The sequence below is a fragment of the Monodelphis domestica genome, chromosome 2 (genome assembly GCF_027887165.1).
Source record: "Monodelphis domestica isolate mMonDom1 chromosome 2, mMonDom1.pri, whole genome shotgun sequence".
NCBI lineage: Eukaryota > Metazoa > Chordata > Mammalia > Didelphimorphia > Didelphidae > Monodelphis > Monodelphis domestica.
This window is the reverse complement of record NC_077228.1, coordinates 36,540,858-36,553,127: the sequence shown is the minus strand read 5'-3', so window position 1 is coordinate 36,553,127 and position 12,270 is coordinate 36,540,858. Positions and strand designations below refer to the sequence as shown.

Genomic DNA, 12,270 nt, shown 5'->3' with positions numbered 1-12,270 from the left:
ACTATAGAGTGGAAAGGGTTCACACAGGACTGAGAGCCATTTTGTATGTATCTTTGTTTCATGATTGCTATGGACAAAAAAAAAATTCTTCAGAGTAACCAGACTGCTGGTGATGAGTTTTTCCATTCTTAGCAAGGCTGGTTCTAAGAACACACACTTGATATGTTGCTGGGGTGATGCTGGAAGCCTTTTCAGCATGGCATAACCTAGCATTACACATTCTGTCCTAGCCTTTGAGAACTCAAAGTCATCTCCATATCACAATGAGGCATTGCAGGAGGACTTTGTGGGGGATCTCTGCATTTCCTGAATGTGAACTCAGCACAGGAAATGTGACATATAGAAAATCTGTTGCCCAGGAGGTTTGGGGGGTGGGGTGTGCCAAATCCTTCTTATATGGGAATCAACTTGTGCCTAAAATGAAATTCACCATCATCTTTCCTAAAGGAGCATACCTCACTCCTCTTTGGTTTTTCTATTTCCTATTCCTTTCAGTGGTATTGCAGAGAAATGGAAAAGCTATAATGTTATCTGTTCAATTTAAGATTGTATGCTATATAACTGGTTATATGAAATCAGAGGTTGCCTGGTGACTAAATTTGCTTGTCAGTTTCCAAAAAGCTTGGAGATTGATAAACAAATTATCTTCTTGTTTAAACTAGAACAGCTATGACTTGCCCAGACCTGTCAAGTTCCTTAGGAGGCTAGACTTAAAAGCTCCCTTGATTGGACTAAAAGCATCAGGAGGACAAAGAAGAAAAAAGGAACAGCCATATTTTTACAATTTTGTTTATTTCTAGCATTGCAGCTGTGACAACAGCCAGAAACAATTTTTGTGATCTTCCAGATTGAGGGAGGCCAGTCCAATTGGAAAACAAATACTAATTAGCTGAAAATAAAACTCAGCTGTGATTCCCTAGGAGTTTGGCTTCAGGGCAAATCTCCAAACCCTAAAGCAAGTGCTATGCTGAGGCAGGAAAATATAGGGCTGAGGGATGTCCACAACCCAACCTAAAGAAACCAAGATTGTAAGTTACTAATGAGCCTCCCAGTGAGAATCAGTTTGAATAGGCACTGTTGGAGATAAAAACAATAACAATAATAAAAATAATTATTGAAATTTCTTGTAGAATTGCAGTTTGTTGTATAGTTCTGAAACCAATTTAATTGTTACATTTCTTAAGCACTGATTACAAAGTTTTACTTTGTCAATAAAGAAATTGACTAAAAAACAGGTTGTTGCTTTGAATTACTTTATAAATAGCTTTTCAAGGCAGCCAATAAAGCTCAGCAAATCACCGACCCATAGATGCATGAGTTCCATCTAGTGGTACAAAGATGCACTGCACATACACGACAGTGACTTAGGAGTCCTAGTGGGATGTGCCAAATATCAGGCAATATGGGTAAATATCACACTGAAAGTGAAATGAGTATTTCTCATGTGGCAGCAATATGGTGACATGATGGAAATGGAAAATTTGGCTCAGACTCATGAAAATTAATCTAGAAAGTGAGGAATTAATTTTCTTTGGATTTTTTTTTAATTTGGAAAAAACAGGAAATGAAAAATTCCTTAAACTATTAATAAAATCTCTACTAATGAAGAAATGTCCAATGACAGAAACTTTGTTATTTGAGTTGAGGGTGAAACATATGGCTTAGGAATGTATTTCAGAACATAATTATTGATCTGGGATATGGACTATATCATACAGATAGATGAGTTCCATCCTGTAGGGGATATTCCCATGACAGGAACCTTTTACAGCTTCAAATTGACAGTGTTATGTTTGTTTCTGAGTAACTGAGTAGTTTGGGTTCTAAAACAGTGGTTCTTGAATCAACCCAGAACTAGTTCACCTAGAGACCTGTGGCAGAAACTGCACTGCCCCTCATCCCTATCCATCACAACCAAAACTAATGAGACTAGAACTTCTCCCAAGACCATCTAGGTCCAGAATAACTATATAAATAAAATATACTTTGCTTTGGGATGATTAGTTAATCATATCTCAAAGTATAGCTGAATCGAATTTTAGAAAAATTAACAACATGGTGGGCATCTGTATGATGAAGAAAACAGAATTGGGGATGGGTTATATAATACCTCTGGACTCTCATGAAGAAGAAAAATGAATCATAGGCCATGTTAACTGAAAATAAAAGAAAACATTGCCCCCTCAAATCACTGATCCAGAATCATGTATAGTGAGTTCTTCGGGGGAAAAAACAGGGGGCTATAATAAACAATATAGGAAGAGAAGCTAAGCTAAGAGAGAACCAGAAATATGATCAGAAGTTGCATCTTGAAAACCTGAAACTCAAATCCAGAAGGTAAGTTCTAGTTTGAAGAGTAAATGGGGTAAGATTGTCAATACAAAGATAGCATGATAAGGACATGATACAAAAGACAGCAACTACTCTAAGAGTTAGCCACAAAAACTATCAGTAAGAATGACACAGGACAAGGCTCTTGATTCAAGGAAGTAGGAAGAACAATGGGAATTTGGTAGTGACCCTCAGAAACTGTTCTACTTAAAAAAAAACAGATGAAATACAGCTAAATGCAGCATCTGTAGCACCTAGAGACTTTTTGCACCTGATAGCCAGGACTCACCTCCACTATTTCATGGGAGAACATAGGGTATGACCAGAAGAATTTCAGAAAGTTTTGTTATAGGGTATAAAATATTAATAGGTAAGAAAGTGAATACCTCAGTTGCACAGCTCAGATTTTTTATCACTGTTCTCAACTGAAAGCAGGGATTGTAGAAGAGAAAGGAAGATTTGGAATTTGTACTATGGTTTAAAGGTGGTGTCTAAAGGCAAGATTTGGATAGCTGAAACATGGCTAAAATAGAGAAATGGTGAGCTTTTGGCCACAGAAATGACTAGGGAAGTATATACCTTATTTAAAAGAAACAAAATAGTTTAACAGAGCAGAGAAATAGCATTGAATATTTAAAAGGCTATACTCACATGAGGAAATCCTGGAACTGGAGGAGCAAACCATTCTACAGAACATTTGAATAAGTATTAATAGAGAAAAAAAGGAATAATAGTCAGAGTACTACACTAAAGACCACCTAAGAAGAAAGAAGAAATAGATGAGTTCAGGAAGCAGATCCTCAGCCTATCATAGAAGAATACTATATTAGTTACAGAGGGTTTCAACTATTCAGACATTTTCCAGAGTTTACTCTGCAAAGAATAGAAAGGCTAGTAATTACTTCACTTATTTAAATTTTTAAAATTTGTTTGTTACATTAAAATACCAAAGTAGTTCCCTCCCTCTTGTTCTCCCATTAGAGAAGGCATCATTTAACAAAAAGATACTTGTATATATGAAACTACATCTTGTTTATTTCTATTTATCTTTTTTTTCCACTCTGGAGGGGTGCATATAACAAAAATATTTCTGTTGCTGTATATATTGCCCACTTGGTTCTTATCATTTTACTTTTCTTAATTTCATGTGGGTCTTTCCACATTTTAAAAAAAGTCAACCTATTTGTCATTTTTCACAGCACAAGTAGTATTCAATCACAATCATAAACCACAACAAAGCTGGAAGTTTCTGACATGCCTTAATCACATTTCCTTCTTCAAAAAGTAGAAGACAATATGAGGAATTTCAACTGATCTAATCTTAACCAATGAGGAGAATCATAGTTTACAGTTTTAAGATGGAAGGGACCTTAGATGTCATCTAGTCCAACTCCTGCATTTTACAGACAAGAGAGTACCAAAGGTCACAGAAATTGAGCAAATTGTCCACAGTCACAAAAACAGTAAAAACACAGGGCTAGGATGTAAACTGAGGTCTTCTAACTTCAAATTCAGCACTCTTTCTCCTAATGCACTATAATTCCTTCAAATGGTTGCTGAAGTTAAGATACCAATGACTTCTACCTTAGAGTTTGTTATAGATTACAGGAAAGCCAGGCATAATCTGACAAGTGGCTAAGATTTTTAGAAAACAGATTTTGGACAATTCAGATATTTCAGAGAATTCATTTGATACCCTAAGGTAAAATTCTCTAGAAATCAGTCCCAGTGAGATAACTGGAGCATCCCTATCCCCATATTGGCTTTTTATAGAAAGATTATTTTTGCTTGTTTATTTTTTAGTCTACTTCCTGACTTCAGATTTTAAGTTAGAGCTGGGCTCTGTATACTTCTGGAGGGAAAGTCCTGTTGCTGCTTTCTTGGATATTGAATGCTGACTTATTATAGAACCGTGGGCATCAGCTTCCTAATGGAGCTCCCTACTTTAAGGCTCTCCCAACTTCAATCCATTTGCCACAGCTGCCAAAGCAATCTGCCTCAGGTCTGACCATGTTATTCTCCTACTAAAACGCCAATAGCTTCCTTTTGCCTTTAGAACAAATATAATTTCTTCTCATTGGCTTTAAAAGTCCTTCATACTCTGGCCCAATACCTACCTCTCTAGACTGACTGTCTATCTATTCCCTTCCTGTTCTCTCTGGTACAAACTTAAATGGCCCCCTCACTACCAAGATACAGGACATACCATCTCCTGTTTCTACAACTGGGCACAGAAGGTCATCCACGCCTGGAAGGTACTTCCACCTTTTCTCTTCCTTGCAAAATTCCACCTCCTCCGTAAACTCTTTCAATGATCCCCAATTTCCCATCTTTCATTTTCAAGCTACTTCATATTTGTTTTGCATTTATTCTATACTTACATATGCATATGCTGTCTTGCCAAAAAGAAAGTAAACTCCTGGAGACTAGAGGCAGTTTTATAGTAGTGATCACTAATGGAAGTCAGAGAAAAAGGGCACAGCCACAAAAGCATAAGAAGGTGGGACACCTTGGAGACATCTTTGATTGAGTCTCTTTACACCACTCCTCAACTAACCATGTATACAACTAATTAGGAAGTTCCGTTTATTCTTCTTTTGTAATGTTTCTTAACTATATTAATTTATTAATAATAATGTAGGTAAATTTTCTTAAGAATTTGCTTTCATTAAGCTACTCTTTCCTTGGCCTAAAAAGTCCAAATGGCCTAGCCAAACAGCTATGTTAATTTAAAGCATGAAATCAACTGATTTCTTGCCATTTAATTTTATATTCACAAAAACTAAAGTAGGAAATAACAGATCAGATGACACTTTTTAGTTTGCCAAGTACTTTCCTAACAATTGTGAGGTAGATTAAAGATGTATAATTTATCCCTGTTTTATAGATAAAAAAAACCCAAAGTAAAACTCAAAGAGATTAAGGGATTCACCTTAGGGGGGTAGAGAGCAAGCTTTTATCTACTATGTTATCTTATTTGCTGATGGTTACTAAATCCTGAGAGGCAGGTGCTATTATCTCTGTTTTACAGTTGAAGAAACTGAGGAGAGAGAGGTTAAGTGATTTGCCCAAGGATCAGACAGTTGGTAAATGTCTGAAACTAGATTTGACATTGTCTTCCTAATCCAGGCAGCAAGCTCAATCTTCCAGGCACTACTAGTTACCTCACCTCAGGTCTCACAGATATTACACATCAGGACTGAGACTTAAACTTCTGTCTTCTGCTCTTTTCATAGTAACACTTTACTTCTTTTTTAGTGAGTGCCTCTTCTACCCATACCCTACACACATGTTCTTCATTTTCAAGAAAACATATTATGATGATGATGATGATGATAGAAAACAGGTTCAAAGGAAGAAATACCCCCCCAGACCACCTAAATATGTCAGAAACTATCATTATTCTGAAGAGTATGAAAGGGCATCATTACCAATTTACTTTCATTTCTCTTGTTTTTATTCTTCCTTCCATTGGAAACCTGCACATAAACACATATGGCAATGCATTACTAATGTTCACATTAATTAAATAAGAATATTTGTTGAACATATTTAATCTCTGTACCTGATAGTTATCCTGTTTTGGTCTTTATTTAAAGTGTTCAGTGTTTTCTTTTCATTTATTCTTAACTGTATATCTAGAAATTCTTTACAGCCAGCTATCATTGTAACCTATAAAATCCCAATATTAAAAAACAATCAATATCAGTGTTTAATTTTACTATTATTTTGCTTCATATAACTTTGGGTCATCCTTACTTTATCAAAGTTTCTCTAACACAGTTATAGACTCACTGCTTCCTTTGGTTTCTTTAAGGCTTTTTAGATCTTTGATATCCTTCTGTAATTAGCCAAGTAATTATATTACATGACATTCTATTCTCATTCTCTCCATGCATGACTAGCAAGCCTCTCTCTGCAATCCCCTTCCTATCCTCTCAGGACTCCTTCACATATGTTAATAACAACTGAAAGTATAAGCTTGACAAAGTTTTTGGTTATCTTATGTGAGTGCCCAAAGACTTTCCTAATCAGCCTAAACCCTTTATCTTTAGGTACGGTTTTGCTCACTCTGAACCAGAAGCTTCATCTGGTCTAGGAACCAGCTACCAGCTTCTCCATCATTTAACTTTCCCCACCCAAACACTGAGGCCAGGGAGAGATAGAGTTTTCTTCCTTCCTTGGATCCTGTGACTTTTTCAAAGCCCTTTGGAGAGATCTGAGGTAAAACTCAAGTATTCTGATTCCAAGTTCAGTAACCTTTCCACTTTAACATGACTCTCCCTGCAGCTAAATTTTCTTATTTAATTATGATCATTGATGCTTTTGGACTGATTAGAGATGCAGTTAAATTTCTATACAAATAAGTTTCCTACTTGGCCAGTAAAGCAATGATAAAGTATTAGTATAGTTGCTGAAACATGCAGATAATTTTGTTAGTGAAGACACAGCATAAATTATTTAAAGGGAAAAGCAAGCTTTTGCTGCAACTTACTTTGCACAAAATCATTTCTCTAGCTGTAGCTAGAAAACACTCTTGGACTTTATTAGAAAATAATTTTTTCCTAGAAAGCGATCTATGCAGAAATAACCTTTAGTTGTATGTCTGATTATTTTGCTTATGGTTTTCTTTTCTCTTTATTATGAAATGCATTTGTATTAAAATGGCAATTCTCCACCTTTTCTCCATTAAATTATGCTTCCTGCTATCTAATGACATGTTAGTCCTTTTTGCGAAAGTTATTTATATAATGAAGAGAAAAGACTTAGGGGTTGTTTGGAATGATAATGGGGACAACCCTCTAAAAAATTCTCATCCACAAGAAGTCAGGACAAAACCAGCAAAGGAGCCTAGAAGAACCGCAAACATAGGCCCTCACGTTGCTCTTATTGTTGTTTCTAACTTCCTTTCTGCTATTTCCAGCATGCTGTCCCCCATCACCATCTATTCTTTGACAAACTCCACTATTGCCAGCTAGCCACTGCCAGCCCTCTTCTAATTCTAACTATGATTTTCAGGCAAGGGCAGGGTATCTGCAGTGAGTAAGCAATCCAATTTGTTCCTGTTACTGAGAAGTCTTGGAAAAAAAAAAGAAACACCACTGTAAATAAAGGATATTAAAAGGAGAAATATGCTCATTCATTCCACCATAAGGATGGCTTACTTAAGTAAACCTCTTTTGGAAGAAAAAATACTTTTTTTGTAGAAAAATATTACAATAATGTTCATGAAATGCCTCATTTCTTTACTAAGAAGAGAAGTGAACAAAGCAAACAAAAGGCCACATTGTGTGTATCTATGTCTAAAATGGATTTGTATCATATCTATACACCTGTTTTATTGTTAAAATGAAATTACCAATTCTGATAAGGTTTCCGTTCCATTAATTATACAAAATTTCTTCACTGTCTCAAATGTAATATAATACCATGCCATTAATCTTCCTGCCTCTGTAAGAAAAGATGGGAAAGCAAAGCATTTTAAGTACATAGAATAATGTGTCTTTTAAACAATTCAGTAGCATTTAACACATACGATAGGCCTAGCAGAGTAGACTAGGACACAAAGGAAATAGAACACTACCCTTTCTCCCAAGGTTCCCATGCCTTCTATATCACCATCCAGCTCCTTCCTTACTCATTAGAATTAAAGTCAGATAGTAGTCCTACATCCTTTACTATTGTGTGAAGCAAATTACTGGGGGAAGACTCTGATCAAGGGGACAGTTTGGAAACTCTGGTGCCCCCTGTAGTCAGCTGGAAAAGTTAGCAATTGAGATAAGGGATCACAAGGCAGGAGGCAAGAGGGATGTCTCCTGGACTGGCTCCCTGGATGGCCCAGGCAAAAGAGTAAGGCCACAGTTGGTTCATGAGGCATGATGTGTGAGAGTCAATGGGAGGAGAGAAAGTTTGATAAACTGAGGCAAGACCAGATATTCGGTCTGATGACTTCTGAATTGACACTGACTGGGAGGCCCACATGGCTGTTGTAAAACAGTAAGCTAAATGGAGAAGCTAGAAAAGTAATATCTCTTTCTCTCTATGGGGGACCCACAGTCATCAGGGTGTGAGAGAGATATAATCTTAACAAACCCTCAAGCTTGGTTAAGAAGAGAGAATATTCAGGAGGAGGTTCTGTCCCCAGGATGAGGCCTGTTGTTTATTGGTGCGATGGGGTTTGGGACAGGAGGGAATTTAGCTCCTGCTAGGGAAGAGGCCTGGTTCTGCCATTTATTTTCTGGTGTAGGGAGAGCCCAAGGAGGACTCTCAAATATGCATCAGAAGCAGGCTTGGAAGCCTTTTTGGGATTCCAAGGAGAGTCTTTCTGGCTCTCTATCAGTTGCACTACACAATCTTGATAGTGCTCCATAGCAGCCCTATGATAGGCACATTGATTACTAATCATTAATTATTAACACTGCTACATATGTGGTGGGAGTAGCAATAAGGTGCAGGTAAGATAGATGAGGAGAAATGAAGAGGAGAAAAGCTCAAAAAGAGGTAAGAAAAGGGTTTTTTTTAATATTATCAAAGAAATAATGAAGGAAGTTTTAAAAAAATTTATAGGTAGGAGGGAATAAGCATTTATCAATGAGCTAGAGAAGGAAATGGCAAAGCACTCCAGCATCTTTACCAAGAAAATCCCAAATGAACTTACAAAGAATTGGACATGACTAAACCACAACATATACCAGGCACTGTGCTAAGCACTTTATAAACATTATCTCATTTATCTCATGCTATTATTATTTCAATTTTACAGCTAAAAAAAAATGAGATAGACCTCAAGTGGTTTGCCCAGGTTCCAGAGCCAGTGTGGATATAAGATCATATCAGAAGCAAATTTCTTTCTCCATTGTGTCTCCTTTTGTTAACATCATCTCTCAGTGATCTGGAAGTCAAAGACCACTGAGTAAATTCAGGTATAGATAAACCCTCAGAGAAAGGAAGTTAAAGAACCAAGGAACCAATGGATGGGAGGCTGATTCCATAGGCACTGTCCCCCTGTGTGGTCCAGGCAAATTAAGAACCTATGGTTGGTTCTTGAAATGTGATGTGTGAGAACTATGAGTAGAGAAAACAGCTTATAAGGGGAGACCCAGGAGGAAGTAAGGGTCTTCTGGCTAGAGTGTGGAGAGTTGAGGGAACCCTTATTGGAGTTTAGCCACAGGTCTGTCATGGCAGCCAATAGATTAGAAAGCTAAGTATCTCTCTACCTCTCTTCTATCTTTCCCTCTCTTTACTACTACTACTATTTTGATTTAATAAAGTTATTAAGCCGATATCACAATCAGATAGTGAACTCTCATCCTGACTCAAGGCCCATCTCAATGCCCAAATCTAAAGGTAGAGGGAAATCAAACCCAATAATGAAACTGGCAAAAGGAAGAGTGTCCTAGGTTGGAACAAAAGAAAAAGAAATTATAGCTATATCACACATCTGGAGCTCTTCCTTCAAATAGGGGAGGAGGTAACACCCTCCTGAGGGCTTAGGTATAAATTACACCCCTAAACTGCTGCATGTATCTGAGACTTTCACAGAATTCACTAAATGATCCCCTTCTACTGATTCACAAAGGAGCCAATGATATAATCAAAAGATACTTGAAATGGGTTCTGGATAACATTCTGAGCCAAAGGCTGAAGGATCTGAAGATTATGACTTTGGATAAGTAAGTCATTGAGAATTAGTCATAGACCAGCTAACTGCTTGAATGACATTTCAACAAGATCTTGTTTTCATAATTTAAGATAACACAAGAATGGACAATAGTAAAGGAAGGAATTCATCTCACAAAGACAAAAAAAAAGTGCTTTTTCAAAAATAAATTGATTAATTCAATCTTAATCAGGTGGGCTTTAAATCAAAATTTAAGGAGGAGGAGAAAAGTTTCTGAATAAAACTAAAATAGGATAGTATGGAGAATAACAAATGAAAGAGAGAAGGAAGCCACCTATTAGAAAAGAAACTCAGCAATTCTCAGGTAGAAATAACAGGTAAGCAGTTCAGGAACATTATTTATGGCACCAGATGATTACAAGCTATAAGGAACTGGATGAACTTGAAATTTTATCTCAAGGTAAATACAATTATATATCAAAGCAGGACCAACCATGATTCCAGAGAGCCAAAGATAAAGCATGTTAACCATCTCCTGAAAAAGATAATGAACTAGGGGGCAGCTGGGTAGCTCAGTGAATTGAGAGCCAGGCCTAGAGATGGGAGGTCCTAGGTTCAAATCTGACCTCAGACACTTCCCAGATGTGTGACCCTGGGCAAGTCACTTGACCCCCATTGCCTAGCCCTTACCACTCTTCTGCCTTGAAGCCAATACACAGTATTGACTCCAAGATGGAAGTAAGGGTTTAAAAAAAAAGAGATAATGAACTCAAGGTGCAGAACTGGATACATACTTTTGGCCATGATTAAAGCAAACATTTGTTTTGTTTGACTATTGTCAGAAGCAAATTTCTCTCTCTCCAGTGTCACATTTTTTAACATTATTTCTCAGTGACCTGGAGGTCAAATACTACTGAGTAAATTCAGGTATAGATGAACCTCAGAAGAAGAAGTTAAAGAACCAAGAAATCAACAAGACAGGAAACTGATTCCACAGGCACTGCCCTACTGGGTGGCCCAGGCAAATTAAGAAACTATGATTGGTTCCTGAGGTGTGATATGTGAGAGTTAGTGGGTGGAGAAAAGAGATTATAAAAACTGAGACCCAGGTAGTTGAGGTCTTTGGCATATATGTGGAGGAGCAGAGGAGTTCCTTGCTGGGTTGCAGCTAGAGGCCCATTATGGCATAAGTACCTCTTTACTTCTCCCCTACTTTTCCCTTTCTCTACTATTACTACTACTTTTGACTTAATAAAGTTATTAAGCTAAAACAGCCTCATAATTTTAAATATTACACTATGCATATTTGTTTTTTAAAAAGAGGTTTTGTTTTCCTTTTTTCCCTCAGTGGGAGAATTAGAAGGGGAAATAAATTAAATGCTTGCTAACTAAATAAAAAAATTTAAAGTTAAAAAAAATATATTATCTCACAGTGTCACCAAGACTTGGTGGGATGAGACTCCTGATTAGATGATAGAAAGGTAAACAAAGAACATTTAATAATGTTAATAGTGGATATTTACATAACAATTTATGTTTACAAAGTGCTTAAATGCATTTGGTTCTTAAAAGAGAAAGTGGGTGGGAGTATCCTAGTTTAAAAAAGTGTAACAGAAAAATGATGGGATGAGAGGCTTATGAAGGGTGAACTCATCTCTTACTACATCAAATAATACAAGTAAACGAATTCCAAAATATAGAAGACTCAGCAATAACAAGATGACAGTAGGTGAAAAAACACACTACAATATACTTCATAAAGAAAAGATAACTGAAAACCAACTTATTTTGCTTCCATTTTTCCTTCAAAGGCAAACAATGACTAAAAGAGAGTTGATCTCAAGTAAAGTGATAGTATGAGAACATTTAGCTTCCCTCAATGACTATAAATTACTTCTCTGAAAATTGTATTATTTTAAAATATAGCTATTCAAGACAAAATGTGTTTTCTAGGTTAAATGAGATATCAACTTATTCAAGAAAATGTGACTTTTATTTGTCTTTATATTATCTGAAGTTACTTGGAACTTGGAAAAGTTTAATAAAAGTTGGTATTCTACCGTTTGATTTGTAATCAAATCACAAATGAAATTCGGTGTTTGATTACAGAAGAGGTAATTATTTGTTGCTATCTTTTATGATCCTTTGAATGTATATTTTGTTTTACCCCTACCAATAGAGCACAGAGCTCCTGGCTGTGCCTGATTGACCACAATAAATCAAATCCCCATTTATTAGCAGATGGGACCCTGGGCAAATTATTTCATCTCCTGTACCTTCACTTTCTAATTATGTCTGTCCTACAAAAGAATTGTGAA

General features: G+C 36.5%; 1 protein-coding gene across 1 annotated transcript in view; it reads right to left on the bottom strand.

The window, feature by feature from the left end:
- The window catches only part of HFM1 (helicase for meiosis 1), a 125,806-nt gene that overhangs the window by 47,487 nt on the left and 66,049 nt on the right, over nt 1-12,270 (bottom strand). Inside the window, exons 21-23 of the mRNA XM_056815364.1 lie at nt 7,691-7,782; nt 5,897-6,003; nt 5,763-5,810 (exon numbers count right to left, since the gene is read on the bottom strand). Coding sequence (XP_056671342.1) covers nt 5,763-5,810; nt 5,897-6,003; nt 7,691-7,782 — 247 coding nt within the window. The remainder of the gene's footprint in view (nt 1-5,762; nt 5,811-5,896; nt 6,004-7,690; nt 7,783-12,270) is intronic.